General features: G+C 50.0%; 1 protein-coding gene across 1 annotated transcript in view; it reads right to left on the reverse strand.

Moving 5' to 3' along the window:
• Positions 1-27,520, reverse strand: part of ADARB2 (adenosine deaminase RNA specific B2 (inactive)) — a 422,811-nt gene that overhangs the window by 15,097 nt on the left and 380,194 nt on the right. Inside the window, exons 7-8 of the mRNA XM_043563430.1 lie at positions 24,794-24,962; positions 10,857-11,038 (exon numbers count right to left, since the gene is read on the reverse strand). Of these exons, the coding sequence (XP_043419365.1) occupies positions 10,857-11,038; positions 24,794-24,962 (351 nt within the window). The remainder of the gene's footprint in view (positions 1-10,856; positions 11,039-24,793; positions 24,963-27,520) is intronic.

The raw sequence follows: 27,520 nt of genomic DNA on the forward strand, positions 1-27,520 counted from the left end.
CCCTTCCACCCACCCTCTGTTCCCTTCCACCTTCTCTGTGCCCTCCCACCCACCCTGTTCCCTTCCACCCGCCCTCTGTGCCCTTCCACCCACCCTCTGTGCCCTTCCACCCACCCTCTGTTCCCTTCCACCTTCTCTGTGCCCTCCCACCCACCCTGTTCCCTTCCACCCGCCCTCTGTTCCCTTCCACCTGCTCTGTGCCCTTCCACCCGCCCTCTGTGCCCTTCCACCCACCCTCTGTTCCCTTCCACCTTCTCTGTGCCCTCCCACCCACCCTGTTCCCTTCCACCCGCCCTCTTGCCCTTCCACCCACCCTCTGTGCCCTTCCACCCGCCCTCTGTGCCCTTCCACCCGCCCTCTGTTCCCTTCCACCTTCTCTGTGCCCTTCCACCCGCCCTCTGTTCCCTTCCACCTGCTCTGTGCCCTTCCACCCGCCCTCTGTGCCCTTCCACCCACCCTCTGTGCCCTTCCACCTTCTCTGTGCCCTCCCACCCACCCTGTTCCCTTCCACCCGCCCTCTGTTCCCTTCCACCTGCTCTGTGCCCTTCCACCCACCCTCTGTGCCCTTCCACCCACCCTCTGTTCCCTTCCACCTTCTCTGTGCCCTCCCACCCACCCTGTTCCCTTCCACCCGCCCTCTGTTCCCTTCCACCTGCTCTGTGCCCTTCCACCCGCCCTCTGTGCCCTTCCACCCACCCTCTGTTCCCTTCCACCTTCTCTGTGCCCTCCCACCCACCCTGTTCCCTTCCACCCGCCCTCTGTGCCCTTCCACCCACCCTCTGTGCCCTTCCACCCACCCTCTGTGCCCTTCCACCTTCTCTGTGCCCTCCCACCCACCCTGTTCCCTTCCACCCGCCTTCTGTTCCCTTCCACCTGCTCTGTGCCCTTCCACCCGCCCTCTGTGCCCTTCCACCCGCCTTCTGTTCCCTTCCACCTGCTCTGTGCCCTTCCACCCGCCCTCTGTGCCCTTCCACCCGCCCTCTGTGCCCTTCCACCCGCCCTCTGTTCCCTTCCACCTGCTCTGTGCCCTTCCACCCGCCCTCTGTGCCCTTCCACCCACCCTCTGTTCCCTTCCACCTTCTCTGTGCTCTCCCACCCACCCTGTTCCCTTCCACCCGCCCTCTGTTCCCTGAGCCTGAGCAGGCTCCCGCCGGCTTGTTGGCCAGGCTTTTGTTAACTCATGGCAGCCAGGGGGAGCTGTGATCACCTGCCTCCTAAGGAGCGTCGTGTGCATTGAGTGAGCTCATTCATCACGTGCCGGCTTCATAATTTTCCAGCAGCTTCCCAGGAGCCACGCGGGGACTGGGGCCAGAGAAGGGGCTCGTCCAGCGTCCTCTCCAGGCCGAGGACGGCGTGCTTCTGTGAGCGCTGGAGCCGGGCAGAGATGTGACCACATGGTGTGGTTAGAGGAAGACACACTGCTCAGGCCCAGAAAGGAGACTCTGGTCTGCATTTTATTTTTCCTCCCATTGGCTGGAAGTGATCATTCCTCTGGAAGCAGTCGTCAAATGACTGAAGGTAAAAATCAAGTCTCAAGTTCAAGTTCAAGTTCAAGTGCACAATGTATTTACAGTCATGGGCATCACCGCCTACTGCTGGCTTTTGTTATCATGCTTGAGATGACAACTCATTGGCACATCGTCCAGATCCAGTCACTTAGAACGTATAGCATAACCTTCTGTCCCCAAATCCACAGCTTGAACTGCCTCCTGGCGGCTCATCAGAGCTCTCCATCCAGAGGAAGGTCCCGGTCGACATGGGCCCCTGTCCCAGTTAGGGTTTAGGGAAGAGCTTTACATTCTGAGCAGTGAAAGCAGGAGCCTGTGCCTGCTGTGCTCCAGGAGAAGGTCCTCTCAAATAGTAACACGTGGAGAACCCAGCACTGTGTACAGATGACCTCTGTCCAAGGTCACAGGGTCTCTCTGCAAGCACATACGTGGACTCTTCGTATTTTTCAGCCCGGACTACCTGTGCCAGTCTGCAAACCTGCACCTTCACATCCAGAAACAAAAATAATTCAAAATAAAACTGACCCAGCGTGGATCCTGGGGGACTTCTGCCTTGACTGTGTGGTAACATAGGAACAATGTTGCATTTTTCACTGTGGTTTCCGCTCCGGAGATTTTATAGGTCAACACTGCAGCACTGTGTTAGTCCCCTGGCCGCTATGATCACCTGCCAGCAAGTGTGGTGGCTGGAAGAGGACAACAGTGTATCCCTGCATCGTCCTGGAGGCTGGCAGGTGTGACTAGGCAGGGTACCCCTGCGTTACCCTGGAGGCGAAAGCCCAAGACAGGCTGAGAGAAGAGGTGTCCCTGAAAGCTGGTCGCCAGGTGGGTGAGGACCAGGTCCGATTCCTTCTTCCTTAGTGAAATCTGTAGTAATTATTCCCAGCCATCTTGGAAAGAACCTCATCTTCCCAAACTCTTTCTCCATCAGCACGGACATGCATGGCCTCTGTTGGCTTGTCTTTGTGCCATACCATATGCAGGCCATTCATCTTTTATGAAATGTCCTAGACGAGTATTTTACTTCAAAGCGGATACCGGTGAGACCAAGCAGGTCTCCACCAGCCTGTGACACAAATACTCTGCCGTGGTGGCAAATATACAGAGGGTCTCCATGGAGATTGTTTGACATTTCATTCAGTGTCCACAGTCGTGTGAATAGGCTGAACTTGAAGACCTCGTTCAATGTCATGTCTGTCACTTACCAGCAGTGTGGCCTTTTGATGGGTTAGTTAGCCTGCTAACCACCACCATGCGTTACCGCCACGGTCAGGACAACGGTTACCATGGCCACTGCTGCAGTTACTGGAGTCACCACCACCATTAGTGCTGCCCCATCACCACTATGACCGCCATCACTGAGAGCAGTGGGGGCAAATCCTCCATCATCTGTGGAAATGGCTTATCTAGCTATGAAAAGATGCCTCATTTGGAGAAAACCCTTATACACCTTTTTAAAAAGCAGTACGTAAGAGAGAGCGCAGCATGTCTTTAGATAGCCAGTGGGCCTAATGTATTTAAAATCTGATTCCCTTTCTCCAGATTAAGTTTACACGAGACACTGAGGAATGTGACATTGACAGGAAGTGAGGCCCGTCTGTGTCTCAGGGCGCCACTGCGTCCAGTCTTGTGACATGGCTGATACAGCAGAGTCCACTGGCAGGCCCTGTTGTGTTACACACTGCTGGCTGCCCACGTGCCATCCCTTGCACGTGCACATAGACACACTTGTCACACACGCACACCACACTTCTAAGGGAAGTGGAGCTAGGGGTATTTAATGCCGACTTACAGATTTGGAGTAACTAATAAGGCTGTATTAATGTCCTTTTATTCATTTTCATTAGCACGAACACCATTATAATTGACAGTAATTTTACAGCTACTGTCTTGTCCTAATAGAGCACGTTTCTAGGCAAGTGTGGGGAATGTGCTAGAGTGTGCAGGACTGCTGCGAGATGCTTGTCCCAGTTCGTGGGTTCCTGCCAGCCCGAGGGGACACACAGATAAGACCCGGGCTGCTTCGGCTTCCCTTGCCTCCTCTCCTCTGACCAGTTGGTGAGGTTTAGGGTGTGTGTGCACACTGCTTGAAGGTATGCCGTTGCTGGGGAGTTCTACTGGAAGGTTCCGGGGTCACCTGCTTGGGGAGCTGGAACCTTTTCTTATAGTGAGAGTTTTCCCCACAGATTTTCAGGGACTCCCGTCCTGGAGTCAATAGGAATGTGACCTTGTCTGTGCACATAGTGACTGTGGTTTGTGGTCTGCATAGTTTAAAATGCATGGGCCCACAGGACCCTCTGAAAGGTGTGAAATTTCCTCTGTGGCAGGAAAAAAATTTGAATATTTCACTTTATAACCTGATAATGACATGGTTCCTGGTACTGATAAGGATTGTCATTGCTTTAGAGGACATGGGACAAGGGGACTTTGGCAGAATATGGTCATTTTTTTCCTTCATATTATGCATCTTTCACTGCTATGGTATCCAAAATAAGGCAAGTTTTATACTGGTAAAAATGCAGATTATTTTCATCACTTTTTATTTGACTTTATCTATTGAGGACCATTTTCCTTATGCCCCAGTAACACACTTAATGTCTCCTGCAGCACAAGTCTGCTGGAGCTGATAGAGCTCTGTCTGTCTGTCCACAGTGGTGTCTTGTTCTCATTTTTAAAGAATGCTTTTATTGGGTCTAGGATTGTAGGTTGAGATTCATTTTCTATCAGCATTTTAAAGATGCTGTTTTATTGTTTTTTTATCTTCCCAGAACCAGCTACTAGTCTTAGTTCCCCTGTATTATTCTTTTATTTTCTGACCGCTTTTAAAGATTTTATGTATGTATGTATGTATGTATGTATGTATATATTTATAAGCCGTTTTACTGCTGAGCGGAGAACTTAAGAAGATCCTTCTTGGGCCATAATATGCATCTTAGGTCTGTAGTTTGATGCTCTTCAACTGTCCTGGAGAGTTTCTTGCCTTAGTTATTGCCTCTTTAAAGGTTATGTCTTAGGTACGTCAGACTTCCTCACTCCGTCTCTGACCTGGCTTGTATTTTCCCAGTGGGATGGTTACTTGCATGTGTCAGGTTGGCTGGTCTATGGTGCCCAGTTGCTTCGTCAAACACCAGGCAGATGTTGCCGTGAGGGACTTTTAGGTGTAACTGATGTTTGAATCAGTAGATGTGGAGTAAAGCGATGACTGTCCACTATGAAGGTGGGTCTCATATAATGAGCCGACAACCCTAGAAGCAAGGAGTGTGGTTCCTTGAAGAGGAAGGAGTTCTGCCTCCAGACTATCCTTGGACACAGGTACAATGTCATCTCCTGCTGGAATTTCCAGGCTGCTGGCCTGCCCTGCAGAGATCAGACTTGCCAGTCCCTGCATTCATGCGAGCCAGTCCCTTAAAATAAATCCCTCTTTTCTAGTAGGAAAATGAATATACTGTTTCCTATTGGTTCTGCTCTCTGGAGAACCCTACCTAATGCACCTTCTTTCTGTTTCTCTGCTGTATTCAGGATCTTTGTCAGGGGGATGTTCCAATTTACTAATTCTCTCCTCAGCTGTGTTTAATTTGCTATTCAACCTATCCACTGTTACACAAATTGTTTTATTTTCTTTACTTCTGAAATTCCTATTCAGTTCTTTTTTTTTTCTTTTTTTGGCTTCTATCTCCCCCCTGCATTTTCCTTCTTATTTTTTTTAAGATTAAAAAAAATTTTTATTCATTAAAAAAAAATTTTTTTAAATCTTTATTCTTGAGAGAGAGAGAGAGAGAGAGAGAGAGAAGGAGAGGGGCAGAGAGAGAGGGAGACAGAATCTGAAGCAGGCTCCAGGCTTTGAGCTGTCAGCACAGAGCCTGATGTGGGGCTCGATCCCACACACTGTTAGATCATGACCTGAGCTGAAGTCAGACGCTCAACTGACTGAACCACCCAGGCGCCCCTCCTTGTTTTTCACATCTCTTTTTCGCTGGTGAGTCTGCATCCGAGAACAGTGATCTCTGCAGCTGTGACTCCTTCCCCACTCCTGTGCCTGCTGGCTTTTGTTAAAGTGGTCTTGTCTCCTACCATGCCTGGTTAGTTTTTGCTCTGTGCCCGTGTTGTATTTCCATATTTTTTTGTAGCATTATTTTGATCCAGCTCTTAGAGGGGTTCCCTCAGTGTGAATTTGGGAATGGAGACAGTTTCACACTGCTCTGGGAACCCCTCAAGGGCCTGCTTACCTGGGTTCAGACTTGGTCCTGATTTAATCCACAGAAGCCTGGCCTCTGTCCTGAATCCCCTGGAGACTCTCCTCCTGCTTCTGGCCCCCAGGCTCTTCCCTGGCAGCCCCTCCCCACATTATCTCTCTTCCTGCAGGATTTTGCTCCAAAGTCACCCCCAGTGAGGTTTGTCCTCACCCTCTGGTTTAAGGTCAAAGCTCACTTTTAATCCTTTCTTTGCTTTATTTTTCTGCAAAGCATTTTCATTTTGTCCCCCCTGGAATGTAATCTTCCTGGGGCATGGGTTTTTGACCGTTTCATTCACTGCTGCATTCCCAGGGTGTAACTAACTGTCCATGGTATGCCTAGGCAATCAATACATATTTGTTGAATGATTAAGTAAGTATGGATTATGTTGACCAACTTCTTGATGTTTGCATAAATGAAATGTATTGACAATGGAAGTATTTGCCTTAAAGGGTAAAAATTTCAAGAGCAATGGAATTAAGGTTGGTGTTCAAATACTTTGGTGAACGAATTCCTTAAAATCATGGGGGAAATTAAATGTAACTTGACTAATATACAAGTATTTTTGGAAAAACTCCTCAGAAAACTAAAACAAGGTTTTTCTATAATTGTAAATTTATCATAAGCTATGTGCCATCTGATTTGCAGGGGGAGATCAGTGCTAATCTATGGAAATGTCTTATTAAATATTTGTTGAATCTAACATTTCAATCTTTAGGCAAAAATATTAGGATTGCCTTTAGATTATTCTAGCAAGATTTATAATAATCTTTTTCTACCAAAGATTCCTTCAAGGGCTCAGGAGATAAATTTCTACTTCTAACAACCCCAAGACAAAGCAGCTGCTCAGATACACTTTTAAGCTCATGTGTTTTATCCTAAACATTTATGAAAAATTTGTAGGTTTTTCCATAATAAACCAGTGTTTATTTTAGTATAAAAATAATACTGCGAATTCGTTACCATCTGCATAAAAGACAATGTTTGCTCCTACCCCACTGGGTTGTTTTGCAAGACACTATTAATGACCATTGACTTCAGAAATTTCTCCTGAATTAAAGAGGCGCAGCTCTCCCCGTCAGATTCTACAGCTTGAGTGACAATACTTTGGAGACTGGAACTCACAAAAGCATGGCTATGCATGGCGACAGACCTCCTCCTCCATCCCACCCACTACCGCTCCCTAAAGAGAGGTGTCTGGAGTGCAACCAGCAGGTGGTGTTGGGCAGGATTTACAGACTGTGTTGGTAGACATTTCAACACATTCAGCTCCTTGAGAAACATGGAGTCTGAAAAGGCTCTGACATGCCAGCTAGCCATTTTTACGCTTCTGGGAAGATGTGCACTGGGAAGGGAGACAACCGATGTCTGCTTATCACGATCCTGTGATTTCCATCACGTGCACAAGAACCAGGGGTCCGAAAGAACTCGCGGTTCTGACATCCAATTCCCTGCGTCCATCTCTTGGATATCATTTTCGTTGCCAAGACCTTGCCATGGGCTGTAAAACTAATTGTAAGTTTTATCTTCAGTGTGGACTACGAAGGCTCATTGTTGAAAACCAGATCCATTAAATATGCTGTTAAGAGGAATACAGAACCTGTGCATTCCACCCAGATTTTCTGCCTTGGCTGGGATTCTTTTTCTTGATGAAGAAAAATAAGTTTATTTTTCTTCAACTTTGAGGTTGGAAGCTCAGACACACCATACCCCCGGTCTGGAAGAACAGGCTTCAAAGTCACTTTGTATGTCACTTTATGTTTTCCTAAAAAGATGAGTATTCAGAGCACAGATTTTTATTGATTGTCATCATCACCATTTTTTCACCATATCGAATATGCTGAGAAACGGGAAAGGCAAGCTCCTTTATGGTGGCTGCTCCCACCTGGTGATGTGACTCTTGCCGAAGGGTTCGGGCTGCTCCGCAGCCGAGGTGTGGACGTCCACATTGTGGTGTTTTGCCCGTAGGTATAGGCTGGTCTGTGCAGAATGTTTCAAGATCTCTTTGGAGGACATTAGTATACCCTATAACCATGTCAATAGGGCATCTTTTCAGCTCGGCTGCTTCTTATTAACCCAGAACTGATTGAGCCCTAGCTAAACGTAGGACTCCTGCACTAATATGTGGGCTTCATCTTCTCGGGCAATTTTGCAAACTGACCTTGAGGGAATCTTCAAGCAGATTTCATGTGCTTGTTTGAGTGTGTTTCATTATCATCCTTATATAAGATCTCTCTCTCTCTCTTCTGTTGCAAAAAATCCTGATGATTTCCTTTCAAAACTTGAATGATTGGTTTTTAAATATCCATCAGAGCAATGCAGTCACTGCAGTTAAAAGCATGTAGGTGAGAAACCATGGATGGCGTGGGCTTCTTTGCATCTCGGCAATAATAAAAACTGTATTTTTTTTAATGTTCATTTATTTTTGAGAGAGAGAGAGAGACGGAGTGCAAGTGCATGAGTGGGGGAAGGGCAGAGACAGAGGGAGGTGGAGCATCCGAAGCAGGTTCCCTGCTATCAGCACAGAGCCTGATGTGGGGCTCGAACCCACAAACTGTGAGATCGTGACCTGAGCCGAAGTCGGACGCCTAACTGACTGAACCATGCAGGTACCCCAAACGGTATTTTAAATAGGCATCTAAGCATAGACTGAAGTGTCTAGTCACTGTCCTGGTTGTAAATAGGGGTGACTACTCCTCTGGATGGCAGGGTGGGGGTTCACGTAGGTCTCAGGCACTTTGCCACTTGATGATTTCAGGTGTTCTGAATTTCTCTAATTACATTTTTTAAAAAATTCACTTGTGTCACACTTATAATTCACAATTCCTGTTTTCATCTATGTGTACATGTTCCAAGTTGAACTTAGGATTTTTAAAAAGCATTGCCAGAAGAATGGATGCCGGCAGTATTGTGTGGTACCCAAAGGATGAATGAAAAGCAGCCACTGGCGGAGGCTGGTAAGTATTTGCTTTCTGTATTCCTTGTGCTCATGGGGCTTAAGTAACTTCCTCACTGGGAGATGAACGTAGAGGAGAGAGGCCACTCGAGGAGCTGGAAGCCTGGGAAAAGATGGCACGTGACACCCGTGCAGACAGATCAGAGTTCTCTCACGGTTACTTAGGAACTAAGAACCTCACTGTGGTTTGCGGCGCCCCCGAGATGGGAATTTTGGACTTGAGCACCAAACCAGTAGTTCTAGATCTCCTGGGGTCCGCTCTGGAGCTGTGTTGGCAGTTCAACTGTAAGAAGTAAATATTCTTTGCCATTTTGAGGAAAAAAAAAAAAAAGGAAAAATAAAAGAAAGAGGTTGAAACTGAACTACACCTGAACCTGCTAACTTTAAAATAATAAATGTGGGGCACCTGAGTGGCTCAGTCAGTTAAGTGTCCCACTCTTGATTTCAGCTCAGGTTTGATCTCATGGTTCTTGAGTTCGAGCCCCGTGTTGGGCTCTGCACTGACAGTGCAGAGCCTGCTTGGGATTCTCTCTCTCCCTCTCTCTCTCTGCCCCTCCCCATCCCCCCCTCTCAAAATACATAAACTTAAAAAAAAATAAATGTAATTTCATAAACTTTGACGCTGGGTGAGCTGGCAGTGAGCCTCCAGGGCTGTGTGAGCCCTGGGCTGGTTTGCCACTCCCATTTTGCATTATTAATTTTTATGGGATTAAAAATATAGGCATCAGTTAAATGGTGCGGGCCACGGGATGCAGTGTGGAAAGATGAAAGAGCTTAGCTCTGTAGTCAAGCCGAGTTCGAATCCTTGCCCCATGTCAATGGATGGAGCATCGCAGCAAGTGACTGAATTTCTAGGAGCCTCTTCCCACACCTGTGACATGGAGACGGTTGGTGTGATGAGGCGTCGTGCACCGTGTTTGTTGAGAAGGACGAGTGGCTGAGTGTCCTTCCCTCGTGTTGGCCGTGTAGCCGCTCCCAGAAAGAGACTCGAGTGCTGTGTCCTCACCGCTCTGTGCAGACCGGGCCCCTCAGGCGCTCGCCCCCCAGCAAGACCGCCCACAGGCCCGTCAATGCCCGGAATCGGTTCTGGTTCGAGTCAAGGGCCCTGCAGTATTGGGCACAGGGTTTCGAGCGAGGATGGTGCTGAGGAAACCCTGCCTTGCTGATCGTGTTACCTTGGCCCCTGGGACAGTGGTGAAGAATGGACCCCCTGCCACAAAGGAGCGGCCCTGGGGACCAGCAGGGAAAGGTGAGACCCTAAAAGATGGTGACTGTCCTGCGTTCCTGGACAGACTCTGTGACCCCGTTTCAGATGAAGTGTGCAGATCTTCAGGCCTTGCTGAAGTGTGCAGACTTTTGCATGGAAGGCTCCCTCCCTGGACACATGGAGCCCCCGGACTCTACCATGGTCACAGGGATTTGAGGACAGGGGACACAAGTTTTGGACGCAGGCTGATTTCAGACCTACTGCCTGAGGGCCACACCTCCTCCCTCAGCAACAGAGAGGTGGTTCTTGGCTCAGGGTCTGGGGTCCTAAGAACGGGATCTCACGTGTAATGCAGCGGGGACCTGACTGGTCACGCCAGCCCAGCCCCAGGCTCTTCCTGAAGCAGCAGGTGCGAGTTGCTGCCTGTGGTCGGTGGTCGGTGTGCAGAATGAACAAATGTGGAGGTATCTTTTCTTAAATCCATGCCAAATGTCATAAAGCGCTGCTCATGAACCGTGCCTGCTCCCACTCCCACCCCGTGGGGCACTATTATCACCCTGATAATGTCATTTAGAGAAAGTTCAGAATCCTGGGAGTGAATCTCCAGCCCAGCTCTGAGCCGCAGCACTGAACACCTCTAATTTTCCTGTTTCTCTCCCAGGTGATCTAGTCTAAGACTTAAGCTGGCATTTCACCGCGTGGGCACTGCAGACCCCTAGTTACAGTGGTCAGGTGGTGCGCTGAGTCCTGGTCTGTGCCCCCCTCAGAACGCTGCCCACTCCTGCCCGTGGGATGCACTGTGACCCTCTCATTTTGTTTCGGATCTTTGTAACTTTGCTCGCTAAATCTTAAATAGCCGTTGGCCAAAATGGGTACCGTGTGCCCGAGTAAGGACCCATGGGGCGGGCCGATGGGAGGGCATTGGTGCGCGTCTCCGGGGAGGGTTTTCTTACCACTGAGGAGGGGCCGGTTGTGCCTGTAGGAGGTCGGCAGCTGGCCGATGTCCTCGGTCCGGTGGCTCATCACCCGGGAGAGATGGCCGGTGTGGTGCAGACTCCCCACGATGATGCTGTGCAGGTACACGGGCTCGATGAAGTGGCAGAGCAGCGCGCCCTGCAGTCCCAGCACATTCCACCTGGAAGGAAAGGGCATCAGCGCGGTGCCCCCGAAGGTGGGTACCCTCTGTGCCCCCAGAGCAGCCTCCCTTCCCTCCTCCCCTCCCCATAGGGCACTGGCTGTGAGAGCCCCCCCTCCGCGCCAGCCCTCCACCTGGGGGTGCTGTGCGAACCCCCTCCCCTCCTGCCCTCGGCCCCGGGCTGTGGGGGCTGTGACCCCCCATCAAGCAGGCCAAAGGACAAGCTCCTTGGCACACGGACCGGGAGCAACCCCAGCTTAGGCGACTGATGGTTCTGAGCCCCTCAATGCCGTGCAGGGGTCTGATGGGGGGCTCTGCATTTTAATGAACGCGGCTTCCTTTTCTGGAAAATGAGTTGTTAGATGGACTGGAAGCTACATATTCTCTCAGGGACTTGAAATTAGGTTAAAAAAAAAAAGACAGTGTCCCCAAAGTAAATCTGAATTTTTCTTTACGTGAGCAGGGAAATATCAGAAGGGAGTTTATTTATTTCAGTTTAGGGAAAAATGCTTTCTCCTCCTTTTGTCCTCAGCAGTCAGAATGACCTGTTGTGTGGAAATTAAATGACATTAATAAATGGCCCTGTTTTGCTCTGAGGAAGATTGTGGTTTTAGAAGCCCAGAGCAGACATGAAGGACAAGGCCGCTCTCCTGTGACATAAATATAGCCCCGGGCAGGTGTTTTTGCTTCTGCAAGCAAAGATGACAGCAGCATTTTAAGACTTTTCCCCCTAAACTTGGGTGGTACAAGGTTACATGTATCTGTTTGAGGCAACGGTTTGTGGTTTCCACTGTAAATAACGTGTTTCGAACCCAACCCAGCCTCCGTCGGAGGCTGACATTATGCAGCTAATTTCTTACATCATTGTTCTTTTCATTAATTAACATTTCTCCGCTGTTAGAGCAATTACCGTGGTGCCTCCACGCTGTACATTTCTTTTCATGATTAATAAGGAGTCATTATATTTCCCTTTCCTGAAGCAGTCAATTAACACAGAATTCTTTCCATTAATTACCGCATGTTTAAAACCAGCATGCCCTACCTGGAGAGCAATCTGCTCTGAGAACCTGTGACACCAATCGCTTTAAAAAGTTCTCTTTAAATTTTATTCCGAAAACACAAGCAATTTAGCTGGCGATATTAATTTGCCTCAGAAGCATCACAGTGAATGAGAGACATGTTTTAATCTCATGCAAGAAAAGGCAGCCATCTGGCGGGCGGGAACCGAGTCTCCCCGCAAACGCGGGTCATTAAAGTAATGTGTTCATCTACATAAAACTCAAATGGAATATAAAAGGTAATATTTATATACAAACAATTTAGTCCTACAATTTAAACAGTCATTGGTTTTATGAAACATTTACTTTAGTCTATCAGATTTGCATAACTTCACTTAAAAAATAATTGTGGTCATTTCTGTAAGTCACATCATTTCTTTTAGAAAGGCCTGAAACTGCTGTCCTTTGGAGATATCTGTGTATCTTATGTATCTATATATGTATCTATCATCCATCTATTATCTACCTATCAATCTATCCATCTATCAACGTATCCATCATCTATTATCTATCTATGTATCTTTCTATTATCTATCATCTATTTAGCTAGCTAGCTATTATCTAATTTTAAAAAGTACATGTGGCAAAGTTCTGAAGGAGCACACATTTCTGAAGGCCGCACATGTACTTCTCACTACTTTGTAGGAGTCCCTTCACTTGATGATGTTGCCTCTGCCCAGGCTTCTGTTCCCACCTGACTGTACAAGCGGGCACACCAGCTGGGGCCCTGGGGAGGCTGCCTTTCCCTCACTTTTCACTGATGAATTACAGAATTCCCACAAAATCCCGGAGAGGAGGTACATGAACTTTCCATGGAAGGAACACTGATGTTTTTGAGGGATTGGGTTCCTTCCCTTAAATCTGAGACTGTATTTCTGGGCAGGGCCAAGGACACACCAGAAAGTGAGGACAAGTTCAACAGAGTCACTTCATTTGGGATTTCGAATACCTCCTTCCCAGATTTGAAGGTACGCCAAGAAACAGAGAGACAGCACATGTAGTGAGTAATCCCTTTCACTCTGGAGGTGTGCAATATTTGTGGTTTAAGTGTGTGCTTTACTCCTGACCCACGTGTAGGATCTCCTGCTTTGGGAGACGCTCTTGCAGCAAGGGTCACAGACGTAGTAAATCGCAGTTACGAGGCCAGGTCGCCATTGATGGGATGGCAAAGCGCTCCGGGACGCAGGCGGCTGAAGTGGTGTCTTGTTATCTCTCTGACCGCTAGTGAAGTTTGAACATTCCTTATGAATTAAAAGCAGGTAAATGGACATTTCCCCCATTGATAACAAAGTGCTTGCTTGAAATAAGCCAAGTCTTGAACAAGAAAATTAGTACTTCCGGAAGAGACAGCGCTATCCTGTGGGCCATCCAAGTATTGGTGCTGAAGAGACTTCTGGAACATATTCAAGTGGTTCTGAGTCTGTGGGATCGTCAAAAAAACCCCAAATACCTTCTATATCTAGTTCCCTCTCAATAACCTTTATAATAAAGAGAAAATCAGCCTTCTTCTTATCTGGCTATAGGAGTTTAAACTCATTCAGCTAACCTGATCAATAATACCAAATGTCTTCCTGAACATAAACTGGGGAATTTTCAATGTCCAGGATCGAATGAATATACCTCTCCTTTTGTTCAAACAGCTGATATTTCTGCAATGTTGACAGAGAAAAAAAATCCCTTGTCTGGTTTTCAGTATAGATAATCCCTCAATAAATATCTTTTTGTCTGTTTGTCAATCATGGAATACGGAAATACCAGAGATAAGTGGAGGCAGCGCCTTGGGAAAAGCTGCATTTCTTTCACCAGGAGATGTCGTCTCCATGCTCAGTTCAAGTTGTGGCTTCTAAGGACCAGCGGAAACAGTCGCAGGGGTGAGCCCTCTGAGCCCTGGCTCAGGTGGTCACCGCTGGTGTGTGCCTGGCACATGAGACAGGATGGTGATGACTGTTACATACTGTGGACAGTTGGGGTCCTTGCCTACTGTTTTTGCCACCTTGATGTGGCCCTGTGGGAAGATGTAACTCTGTAAAATTACAGTGAGGTCCGTGGTACCGTCTTCAAGTACCATCAGAGACATACACTTACTTGGCATAAAAATAGGCACACAGATCAATGGAACAGGATAGAGAGCCCAGAAATAAACCCATGCTTATACAGTCAATTAATTTACAACAAAGGGTCTAAGAATACACAACGGAGCAAGAACAGTCTCTAATAAATGTGCTGGAAACACTGGAGAGCTACATGCAGAAGAATGAAACCAGACCACTTCCTGACACCATACCCCCAAATCAACTCAAAATGGATTCAAGACCATCTCCTTATGGATCCCGACCCAGGAGTCCATGAAGGGGAACCCGGTCTCAGCCCACAGTCTGGCCGAGCTCCTAGCGGATCGTCAACACCAGCTGGCCAGCCATGTGAGCGTGCCATCTAAAGGGGGCCCTCTGGCCCCAGGGAGCTGCCCTGGCTGACCCCATGGAGCCCAAATGAGACATCCTCTTGAGCCCCTGTCCCCCACACTGAAGGTCTGCACACAGAACAAATGACTCGTTTGAGGCCACTAGGTTTGGGCGTGGTTGTTACAGACAGTGGACAAGCCTTGTGCAATCCACTGCATTTTCCCAGGTGACCTTGCTCCCAGTAACCCCTTAGGAAGTCTGGTTATGTCATGGCGACCAGGGTAGCCCGGACAGTGCAGGACCGTGTGCAGTGGATGTGGGCTCTGACTGCAGACGTAGGGGACACAGGTGCCCTGGAGGTCAGGTTGGGGTCAGGACGATGTGCCGCTTCTGTGTGTTTTCAGCTGGAAGAAATTCTGCTTCACGTGGTGTCTTGTTTCTGTGCTCTGAAACCTACCTGGGAAGTGTCCTCCCTCTCGACATCACATTTCTGGCTCCATCTGCCCCTGACAGACCGGTATACTGTGAACGCTTTCACCAGACAGACAGCAGCTCTGTGACTAGGTCGTTCCATTCTTGGTGCTGACAAGTTCTGCATATGGGGGGCAACGGTCTCTAGGGTGTGTGGGGTTTCTAGTGCCGAACGTGGGCTCTGTGCTGGGCCTCTGGCTGACTCTCAGAGCTGGACTCCATGACCCCCCTTACAGGGGCTGCATTTGGCCCCTTGGCTCCTGGGGGACAAATGTCACATGTTACTTACTCTAGGGAATATCTTTTGTTTCTTTTGTGAAGATGGAAACTGTAAGGTAAAGAAGCTTCCAACACTGCGTGTGCCACACAGGCTCTTTCTGCACAGACCTGTGCTCAAGGCTGTTGCTTCTCAAGTCTCTGGGCCCAGTGTCCTTCTCTCAGCCCCATCACCAGGACCCCCAGCACGTCCAGCCAACATCTGTACTATTCATGAGATGTCTGTGGTCTGGCCTGTACTGTCACATTGCCAACACGCTCTTGGTATTGTCTCCTGTGGGCCAACCAGGTCTCTAGCTTGTTTTGCAGAAACCGAGTTTCTCAGCCCTTTTCAGCGTCCTGGGGTGGATGGCTGTGGATGGTGGGTTGATACTCACGTGTGTGCCTGCCTTAGCTGTTGTTGCAAAAGCAGTGGAGGCAGCAGACACACAGTGTCCCTGACTGTTGCTCCTACTTCTCTGTTGGATCCATAGTATTGAATTTATCACTAGAGATTAGGTAAGACTGGTGCAGAAGCTATAGTAAGGTTACCACACAATCTCTGGTACAAGAGGTGCGAGAGGATTGTTAAACCAGGCTGCAAGCACTCTGGGGTTGGGTATCTAGGAAGCACCTATTTTACAAGGACCTGTATTCCGAGACTGGAAAATGACCAACACCTCCAGTTGATTTCTGCAGAGCTGGTGAGGCTGGTGAGACTTCAACAAGACGACCGCCACAGATGGGGGGTGGAGTGGAGCACAGCCATAGATGGGGGGCTGGGGCGGGAAGGGGGGGTGCTGGGACGGGGAGGCAGGGGGACGCAGCCATAGATGGGGGGCTGGGGTGGGGAGGGGGGGAGGGTGGCATGGCACACAGAGAAAGCACTCTTCACATCTGGAATCTAAGTTTAGAAGTCAGACAGTGCCTCGCTCCCCAGAGAACAGCTATAATTTTTTACAGTTCATTTTTATGGAGAAAGTTTTAATCTGTTCATTTAAAGACACATTGTGATCAATAATCAAGCTCAGGTACTTAAAATTAGAAACCATATCTAAAGGAACATTAGTTCCAGAAGATTTAGATTTTTATGTGCCGCTAACTTTGGATTCTCAGAGGCAAAGGCAAAAAGCATGGCTTTGGTTTGCCTATCCTTCTGGGAGGTGGGCGTTTGCCTGTCGGCGAGGCTGTAGATGGCGGACGAGCAGACCCCGCATTCAGGACAGTGCACCATGGCAGTGGCATTGGTGCCGTCTGTCCCTCCCGTCTCGCGGATGTGCAGTGTTTGCTGTTTGATCTTTTTGAAGGGAAGTTGCACTGCTCTTTGCTGTGCTGCTACGCAACGTCAACTTGTGGTTTTGAAGGTCAGCTTTCATTGACCCAGTGAAACGACTCATTTCCCGCAGTTACACCCAGGCTTTACCATGGCGATCTTGAAGGGTGCATTTTGGGAACTGACTTTACTATGACTTTCTCTGGTTCCATAATTTCCAAGGAGCAAATGAGTTGGTCTGAGTAATGCCTCTTACCTGGTTGTTCTGGTCTTCTGGGGCCCTGTGGCACACACCACAAACCGGGGGGTTTCTTACAGTCCCAGAGGCCAGAACACTGAAGTCAAGGTGTGGGCAGGGCTGTGAAGCCTCCAGAGGCTCTGAGAGAGTCTGTGCCAGACCTTTCTTGGATCTTCTGCTGGCTTCTGGCCATCCTTGGTGTTCTCAGCTTGTGGACATGTCACTCCAGCCTCTGTGTCCACCCCCACATGGAATTTTCCTCTGTGTGACCTCTTCTTGTCCCCAGCTCCCTCTGCCTGTCTCTTATGAGGATCTAGAACCAGCCTGAATAACCCAGGGTAAGTTCCTCCTCTCATGCTTGCCTGAGTCCCATCCTGTAAGGGCACATTCACAGGTTCCGGGTGTGAGGACACCTGAGTCCCATCCTGTAAGGGCACATTTGCAGATTCTGGGAGTGAGGACATGGAATATCTTTTTGGAGGCTACCATCCAGCCCAGTGCACCTGCTGTGGCCCACCCAGAGGTCCCAGCCTGTCTCGTTTATGAGAACCTTCTGTTTCCCCTCTGCCGTGGTGGGGTCTATGACCCACAGAGGGGAGTATATCTGAATACATACTTGGAGATTTGGGAAAAAAACTTTTGTGTGCAGACATTAGGGGAAACATTCTTCCCAGTAGCAGTCAGGTGGGAGCATCCCAGATGACCAGCGACGGGAGCATGCTGATGGATGGATTGCTCTGAGACAGACTGCAGGGCACCACGAGCACAGGGTGGATAAGGGATGGCCAGCCATCTGCCGCAGCCAGGCCTGCACACGGGATAAGGGATGGCTGTCTGTTCACCTGTGCACAGCAGGAACTGTGAGCAGAGGCGGGAGGCTCTGGGTAACAGAGCAGAAGCTTGCGGCTGTCTTCTGGGTCTGCTGGGGTATCACCAGTGGTTTCTTCTCTGCTTTCCACCTTGTTCTCCTATCTCTTCATTGGGTTTGACTTTGTCATGGAGGGAAAGCCTCTCTGTGTGGTTGGGCTTGCTCTGAGCTCTTCCTTGGCAGTAGCGGATGTGACTGCTTGGTCTTGATTCTGCTCAGTTGCCCCCATCTGGGGGCCGCCTCCAGCCGGGAACTTTGTGGTTTGGTTTGGTTTTCCGTGCAAAGCCAGCTCATCCACACAGGATTGACCTCCTCCCCCCCCCCCCCCCCCCCGCCGGGTCTGGAGCACTGGGACCACTTTTATCGTCAAGATAGCATTTATGCCATTTCTACAGAATCTACAAAGAAGAAATTATTTCACTTTCAAAAGACTTTGATGACCCAAGAATTTTCCTAGTGATTCTGATGACTTTGTTCCCAACAAAAGAAACCACCTTTCGTTTTGTGCATGTTCAATGTCAAAATTATGTTTTAAGGGAAAAAAAATTAGTCTGTATCTCCATATTTCAAGGTTCTGGGGTGTCTTTTCCCATCAAAAGGGGAGCAATACTCTGATTTGCAGTGTTTGTCTTTTGGGCTTGGGGTAGGGGTCCATCAGTTGCCCCCCACCACTGTGCAGGATACCCCAGGCCTTACTTCCAGAAGGAGCTGAGCATGAGCTCCGTCAGGCAAGGGACCCACCTGTGTCCAGAATGAAGCCTTCAGGAGAGGAGATGTGGTTAGCCGTGTTAACTCAGGCACACACGCTTCTCAGGTCTTGGGTCCCCTGCCTTTGGACAGGAGTTTAATGGAATGACATCACCATACCAGCAGCTGCCCTGTTCACCTTGGACGGTTGCTTGAGCACTGGACTTACTGAGAGAAACCGTATGAGGGTTGCATCTGTAGCTGTGGCCTTTGTCCACTCTCTCTGCATCCTGGGCCCAGAGCCTTGCCAGCTGCTCAGCTTGTGTGGTTTCACTCTACAGGCGTGGCTGGGTGCCGGCCCTCCACTGTCCCAGGCCACAGAAGCCCTGCCCTCCTGGCTGTGACACCCCTGCCCCTGAGATGCAGGAAACCTCGCTGGGCACAGGCCACCTGGCTCCTGGCCAGGTGCTGGCCACCCTCCCATGTTCTCCCCTCTGCAGCGCAGGGCAATCGACAGGGAGGGGACCCCAGCCTGCACATCTAGTGGTAGGAAGTCTGTGCTTCTGAGTCCATCGTCCCCTCACAGGGCTGGACTCGGTTTGTTGCTCCTGGGTAGTCTCGGTGAGCCAGCAGCACCGTCCACAGCCCCTTTCTGTCTCAAGATGGCTAAGTGAGCATCACATCCGTGGGCACCTGCCACACTCTGTGTGTTCTACAACCCTGGTGGGGGGCCCAGGGGTGCACATGATTTCTACTCACTCCCTTATATGTAGCGTCTGCTGGGGGGCGAGGCATAAAATAGGCCACTTCCATGAGACAAGACTCTTCCCAGGTGAAAAATGGTCCTTTGAGGCCAATAAGCACTGATGTATAACCAGCGTTGTTCTTGCTGCTCAGAGGTGGGTGGGAGATCTCCAGGTGACATAGGCGGAGTTCTGCCTGTCACTGAGCCTCAGATCCTTGGGGGGTGGTGGTGGTGTTTCAGGTGGATGGGGGACCAGGCCGAGTGAGCCCTGAATCGTCCGTCTTGAAGGGTAGAAAAGTTGCCTGTGGACAGAGGGATGTACACAGGAGCTCCCATCTCTGAGGAGGGCTGAGCCCCTCTTGTAATGGGCAGAATTAGTTATGTGATTTCCAGAGAATCCTAGAGGGCTTGTGGGAGAGTCATATTGCTGGCCTAGGGGGGATTGACCTTCTCTGTAGTGAGGCTCTTGTCCTCGTGGGGAACAGGGGCACTCGGTCATCTTGCTCGCCCAGGATGCGGCTGCTGCTGCAGGGCTGTGGCAGGGTGAGGTGGGGGGTGGTCTTCAGGCAAGGCCAGAGGACACAAAAGACCAACTGGAAGCCGTAGAGAATACGCAGGCAGTGTGAGCACTTATCCAATGGCTGGAATCCAGGAAATGTGTTCACAATATCTTATGGCTCATTTTAAACCACTGTAAAAATTTCAAGCTTTCTATAACATGTTGTGCTGTAAATCTGTGTTTGCACTCTTACCGCTGACGTTGTAAAATGACGTCAATTGTTAGTCACGAAATCGTACTCAGGGTATGTATGGTGCTTTAATTGACATTGCTTACATGTCATTGATCCAAAAGTGACCCCTGTGTATTGGTTTTGATCTCTGGGAGGAGAGTTGTTTAGAGTTGTTTAGAGTTTAGAGTTGTTTAGAGTTGCTGGTTGTTTAGGTCTTTAGACATTGGCGGTTCCCTGTTCATTACACACGGATATGAAGGGATTTGCAAATCTGGTGGATGCACTTTCTTTACCTTAGTTAAAAATACAATTTTATTCATTTATTTTTATCTAAATACAGAAAAGTCACATGTGATAGGTAATTAAGTCAGCCGACTATTTCTGTTTCATGGCTGCTCGACTACAACTCCACCTGCGATTGGAGAAACTTCTGAACTACTGTGTGGACACAGCTTGTGGGTCCAAGCAGCTTTGGGGTCACACCCTTGGGATGACAGTCAGCAGTTAGACTTACTTGTCTGTGACCCTTCCTGACAGTCTCTGGGCAGCACAAATAACCGTTAGCGTTGGCAGCCGGTGGGCAGCGTGAGGGGTCAGCGGAGGCTGGACCCCTGCATTTGACAGGCCGTCTGGGCCATTGGAAGGAAGTAGGCCCTTAGCTTCTGGTTCCCATTGGGCCCCCCGAGCCACACTTTTCACGTTGGACGTTGTGGCTGCTCTGGGCATAGACAGGTCACGTTGGTGCGGTATTTCCCGACCGCCAATGGGAGGCACCTGTTTGTGCTGCGTGAAGGCACAGAACTTCAGGGTTTGGCGCCTCATCAGATGGGGGAGTGGCTGGAAAGTCCGAGACAGCTCTGTCTTTCCTGCTGTTCTCCCGAAGCAACAGCCAGGAGCTTCCACGTGTTCACTGATGACTGTCCTCGGCAGCCCCTGCTGGCCCGGTCATCTGCTCCCGGTCTGTCTGCCTCACAACGTCCCACACGCAGGCTCTGGGGTTCAGACGCCAGGACTGCCTCCGTCACCCTTTCTCCTATACCTGTCCACTTCTCTGTTTCTCTTGCAAGTGTGAATGTGATGTAGTGCTCAAGGGGTGGGTGGACCAGGGTAGGAAGAGCAGGCAGCCCCATGGGACCCACTAGTGACATGAGGGACGGGAGGGTGGTGCCCTTGTCAGCCTCCGTGGGGACGACCTTGCCCACGTGGTGCAGACTGAAGCCAGGTGCCTCCGGCTGGGGCTGATTGTGGACGGTTCTCCCAGGATGCCTGTGTTAGGAAGGCAGTGTGTCCGCACTGGTGGGGGGTTTGTTTGCTTGGTGAGAAGGATGAGCTGTGTGACGACAGCGCAGCCAGGGTCAGGCCAGCAGATGTGGGAATGAATGAGAGGGAGACGGGGCTAGGGAAGCAGAGGGGAGGATGAGAGGGGGCACCAGGGAGGCAGGCTCTGGCCCCCAGAGGAGTGATGAGGGGCAGCATTGGGACTGGGGTCCCAGACGGGATGGGACAGGCCTGTGTCTCCCACCTGCACACACACGCCTGTTTTGATTCCTGTCCTGATGTGTTCACGTCCTCCCAAGTGAGAGGACACACGTGTCATTTCTAGTGTCCATAACTTGGTAAGGTCCTGCATGACTCTGATGTCACTGGTGTGCTGCTAACAGCCGGCTCTCCAGAAAAGAAAAGGCACTGATTTGTAACCTTTGCCAATTTCCATGGTGTAAGTACCATCCCTGTGGCCAATTTCATGGGGCTGGTGTGAGGCCAGTGAGCACAGATTTGGGACAAGGTGTGCAGGAGCTGACATTTTGTGGACCTCCGAGATACAGACACAATGGGTGTGGAAAGGGCACAAATAACAGTAAATAATTAGGAGGCGGTGAGTTTTGAGTGTTTCCTGCCTTTATTTTTGATATAACTTATTTAGCTGTGAGTCGCTGTTATCTGACTCGTATTAACAGCTAAGTCTGACAGTCGGCGTTCAAAGTTGCCTGAAAACCATCAGCTCATCAGCCACGTTGGCCCTGGAGGCCCTGGAGGCCCTGCCCAGCGTGTGGCGTGTTGTGCTTACAGATTTGAGAGCCAGGTAGGTCCTCCCCCAGCCATAGGCTCCTGAAAGGCAGACGTGACTTGCACATCTCCGAGCTCATACCCACACTCTCCATGCAGAACCTCAAATGTGCCAGGATGGCAGCATGAGCTCTCCGAGTTGGAACACTTTCTCTGTGTTTCTGTAGGAAGAGTCCTTATTTGGAACGTTACTGAAGCCCTAGGCGTGATTTCGTTTCTGTACAGGACAGAAAACAGACGCACATGTACATCACCGGGTGGTCCCTTTGTGAAGCCTCTGCACAAGTCACGTGTGTTGCAGACGCTTGTGGTCTTGAGTCACATGCCATTGTGTGCTTCCGTTCAAACCCTGCCGCGTGCGCCGACATAACTCACGCATTGGTGCTGACACCCTCGACTTGTGTGCGGGGCCATGCAGACACTGCTGCACCACAGCGCATGATCTTCCTTCATCATCGCCGCCATCCTTGGCCCAGTGTGCAGGGGCGCCAGCAAGTACTGTCTAGCAAGAGCCACACCTGCACCTCACTGTGGAGAGATGGGCCCTGAGCTTGGCCCTTCCACGCAGAAGCAAGCAGTCCCTGCATTTTTGGGGGGGGGGGCGGCAGAGACAGACACGGAGACACAGACACAGGGGGAGGCAGAGAGGAAGAGAAAATGGGGCTGGGGGGCAGTAGGAAGGTGGGTGAGGGCTTGGAGAGATGAATGAGTGAGGGGAGGGCTCTGTGTGCCCCTCAGTGGCCCTGCTACTAGATGTAGGGACCTGAGCTCAGTGCACGGAGAGGGACTGCCTGCGGGGCTGGGGTCCACCTGGCTCTGTCCATTAGTTCCTGGCTCAGCTCAGGGAGAGACAGCTGACCTTCCAGGCTGCCCAGAGCTGTGATGGTCAGTGTCTCCACACGTGTACCCAGGGTACCGTGTGAACCCCCTGCGGGGATGCAAGTGGGCTTTTGTTTTTCCAGATGTTATTAAAAAAAGTGGAGCCTGGCTTCGGAGCAGGTGCATCGCCGTGGACACACCTGTGAACAATGGCCCTGCTGTGCATTCTGTATCCCGGGTTTGATTTGCTGCCGGTTGACGTTTAAGGTCCCAAAGACAATGAAATCACACTTCTGCAGTGTTAATTCACTTCATTCTTCCAGGGAGTCAGAGAGTTAATTTAGAAGCCCAATGTGATCTTCAGGCACCCAGAAGATTTCCATTGAGTGAAAATTGCCCCTTTTTTCCTGCTTCTTGAATAGATGAGATTATTACAAAGGAGGAATACATTTTCTTCTGGAAGATGAGCTGCTTGACGAGTCTGGGCTGTTCGTTTGATGCAGAAATCAGTGCTTTGATTTATTGTCATTAGGCTGTCCTGTCGCCTCTGCTGGCCCTGACAGTCACAGCCAGGGAGGTAGGTAAATGGCCCTACTTTTCCTGTAGCTATTTGGTAATTCCCCAGGAGAGTTTGGCTTTGCCACTCAGCCTGAGAAGTCTGAGGAGGCAGGGGCGCCATGTGCAGGGCCTGCAGTGGCCTGGGGCAGGCCTGGGTCCCCGGCCCACAGACAGTGGCCTCCCCTCGCTCTGCCCTGTCCTTGCTCTTGCCTCACCCAACAGCTCCTCTCTTGGCCTCCCAGGAGACACACCGCATCTCCTGGTAAAGCAGGCGTCTGGCCAGTCAGCAAACACCTGCGGAGCAGTGGGCATGCCCAGCCCTGTGCTAAGTGTCGTCTGATCGACCGATGGGCAGACAGTCCTGCCTCACTGGTGTCCACCTCCCGGGAACCATACCTGGGAGGGTGCACCTTCCCTGGGCCCTGTGGGGACACCCTGCCACCTTCATCTTGCCTCCAGGTCCCCCCGTGGTGGTGGCACATTCTAGGTGTGGTCCTCCATTGCTTGCACCTGGTCTGGCTTCCCTTGGGCCTCCACATCACCCCCACCCCTTAACCTTGCTCTCCTGTCTCTGGTGAGTTCCAACCCGAGGGCTTTCCAGGCCAAGGACCTTGGGGACAGCAATGTGGCTGGGTGGGGTGGGGCTCGCCCCAAGACCCCATCTACATAGAACTTACTATTTTTACTTAGTTTACAGATTACAGATTAATGAGCGTAACCAAGTGTCCAAGAGATGTTTTGATGCACTCTTAACAATAACCTCATTGTTACTGTCACCATCAGGGTGGCTCTGGAACAGTTTACGGCTGTCTTGGGGCAAACTCTTGCTGCAGTGTTCCCTCCCTGCCATCCCCAGGTGCTCTGGGATGGTTTCCAAACCCAAGTGACAGGAATGCTCCTCTGTGGGGATGGCATCTGGGAACACAGGAAGAGGGTGGTGGGGTCGTGAGCAAGAGGGCTCTCCCTGAGGACAAGGTGCCTTTGAGGGGCACCTGCATGCCCTTTGTAAATCCCTCTTCCTCCTGCTGGCTCCCTGCCCAGAGCCTTCAAGGGGGGACTTTTGATGTTCCATCTAAAAAGAGACTCTTTCCTGGCACAGAGGGGGAACTCCCACCCAGCTGGCATCATGGGTGGACACGTTTTCTGGAAGGTCTGTCACACTTTAGGGAGATCTGATGGCAGGGCCCACATGCTGGAGGCAAAAAGGCCCAGCTTTCTGGAGAGCTGTGGGGTCTGTGAGGTGGGCTGGCTACTTGGGTGGGGAGTGGCTCCCAGGGCCGTGCTCAGCAAAGGTGGGCCTGGAAAGCTCTGTCTGCTTCTCGATGGCCCCGTGAGCCAGCCTGGTGGAGCTGGACCACTGGGATGCTGCCCTGAGCCCGTGTTTCTGTGAGAGTGCCTGCTGGCCGCAGCCTGCAGCAACCAGGCCCTTGCTTGGGCACGCACATGCAGCTGAGAGTGTGGCCTGTGAGAGAGGCAGAGGGATAAGGCTTCCTGCTCCCCCAGGACACCTTCCCTGTTCCACCCTCACTCAGACCTCGCCAGGCCGCAGCCACCTGGGCGGAGGTGAGCAAGGGGGCCGTTACCTGGCAATCTTGTCTGTGCAGGACATGGTGACCAGTTGCTCACCCAGCAGGACGCCATCCCATGTCTGTACGGTGCTGGGGCCCCGGACGGGGACGGTCCCTTCCCCAGACTCGATCTTGGTGCGTAGATGTCCACGGAGCTTCCTGACGATGTGCTTACTGCTGTTGACTAGGAGGTAAGAGGCAGCTGTGAGAGGCTGGGACCCTGTTTGTGCAGAGGGTGAATCCCCACCCGGAGTGATTGGGAGGAGGGGGGCCCCCGTGCCGTGGACACCTGCTAGTCTGGGGAAGCACAGATAAGTGTCCCAGTGGAGGGGGGCAGTAACTGGTACAGAGCTGGGCTCCAGAGTGCCACCTCTAGACCAGGTCAGCTGACTTTGTATAATGGGCCAGACAGTAAATATCAGAGGCTCCGTGGCCTTTTGGCCTCTGTCCAGCCACTCACTGTGCTGCCACAGCATAGACAGGTCAGTGAATGAGTGTGGCTGCATTCCACTTTATGGATGCTGAAATCTGAGTTCCATATAACTTTCATTTGTTGTGAGATATTACTCTTTTCACCTTTCTCAGCCATCTAAAAATGTGAAAACCATGCTTCATTCACGGGCCATACAGAAAGGAAGTGGGTGGGATCTGGCCTGTGGGCTGTGTTCTGTAGGCCCTACGTTTCCTAGCTCCTTAACCTTGGGAAAGTTACTCATGACCACTGAGACATAATTATTGCATCTTAAACTAGGGCGAATCATGATGCCTGCCTCCTGGGCTATGGGGGTGGATGAGATAGGGCATGGACAGTACAACAGGGTGTCCATTGTCCCCCAGGGTCTCTATGAGGACGAGATGGAGCCTATGACTGGTTCCTGTGGGTCCCTCATGCCTCCATTTCATATTCTCCTTTCCCTTCTGGAGCCCCCTCCACACACACACACACACACACACAGAGGCACACACACCTACGCCACACCCCATAGTCCATGGTTATTTGGAGAACTAGCATGAACAAGGTGAAGATTGTTTTTATCCTGTCTTTCTTTAAAAAAGTTCTGCACATTAAGTCTGGATTATATTGGGATATGGAAATGGTTAACTGCTTTGCATACAAATGATATATAGCACAGTTATTCCAGCATTTATATACATATGGCGACATGCATGGATACTAAAGATACTTCCTTTAAAAATGTTCTATTTAAGTTTTGAAGTCCTGGAAATAGGATTTCTTATTTATCATTACTGAAGGCATAAAATAATCAAAAATATGTGGATTTATATAGGCACCTTCTTTTATAGATCTCAAAGTAATTTCCAGTCTATTTTATCATTGTTTGTAGGAACTGAAGTTCTTTGACTACATTTTCATTGTACCTCAAGCCCATGTCTTAGGGAGAAAGACTGCTGTACTCCTTGAAGAAAGTAAACTTTTAAGAGGTTTCAGATTGCTTTTTGATCCTCACCAATGAGGTACTTGATGAGATCCAATTTTGACTGATCTGTAAGTCATCCACAGAAGGAAGAACCAAGATGAGAGACTGAGCCCTGGGTATGCAAGCCAGGGATGCCCCACGATGATGACAATGAGGGTACAAATCTCTGTTGCTTTCAATGGCACTAGGAAATCAGATGATGACAATGACTCTGGTGGTGATAGTGATGATCATCATGGCAGTGATGGTGATGATGATGATGGTAATGGTGATGCTGGTGGTCATGATGATGATGATGATGGTGATGGTGATGATGGATATGGTAATGATGGTAATGGTGATGCTGGTGATGATGGTAATGGTGATGATGATGGTGATAGTGATGATGGAGATGGTGATGATGGTGGTGGTGATGGTGAGTGGTGATGATGGTGATGGTAGTGATGATGGTGATGATGACAATGGTGGTGATGACGATGGTGGTGATGATGGTGATAGTGATGATGGAGATGAGGGTGATGGTGGTGGTGATGAGGGTGATGGTGACAGTGGTGATGATGGTGGTGTTGATGGTGATGGTAGTGATGATGGCGATGATGACAACGGTGGTGGTGATGATGATGGTGGTGATGACGGTGATAGTGATGATGGAGATGAGGATGATGGTGATGATAGTGATGGTGATGGTGACAGTGGTGATGATGACGATGGTGATGATGGTGATGATGATGATGGTGATGATGGTAATGGTGATGATCGTGGTGATGATGGACATGAGGATAATGGTGGTGATGATGATGATGGTGATGATGGTGATTATAATGGTGGTCAGGATGGTGATGTCGATGATGGTGATGATGACAATGGTGGTGATTATGAGGGTGATGGTGACGATGGTAATGGTGATGAGGAGACATGATGATGACGATGATGTAGAAGATGATATAATGACAGAGATGATGACAGTAATGGTGACGATGGTAAAATGAACATCAAATCATTCATATGACTCAAGACGCTCGAGCAAACATTTGCTTTGACCTGACTCTTTACACTGCCCAGGTGGGGTCTTACTTATCTCATCGACTTCCTGTGGCAGGCAGCACTGGGAGAGTGGAGGACCAATACACCTCAGTTCCCACAGTTTACCACAGTGTCATAGAGCTTGTCATATCCCCCTAAGATGGGGATATTTTCTCAGGGAATATGGTACTTTCTGCTCCTCTCTTTGTATTAATTATAGTGTCCTTGTCGTTCTCTCGGTGCTCCAACTGTTGTGTAATTTTTCAGACTTTGGAAGTTG

This window comes from Prionailurus bengalensis, chromosome B4, assembly GCF_016509475.1.
Source record: "Prionailurus bengalensis isolate Pbe53 chromosome B4, Fcat_Pben_1.1_paternal_pri, whole genome shotgun sequence".
In the NCBI taxonomy this organism is placed as follows: Eukaryota; Metazoa; Chordata; class Mammalia; order Carnivora; family Felidae; genus Prionailurus; species Prionailurus bengalensis.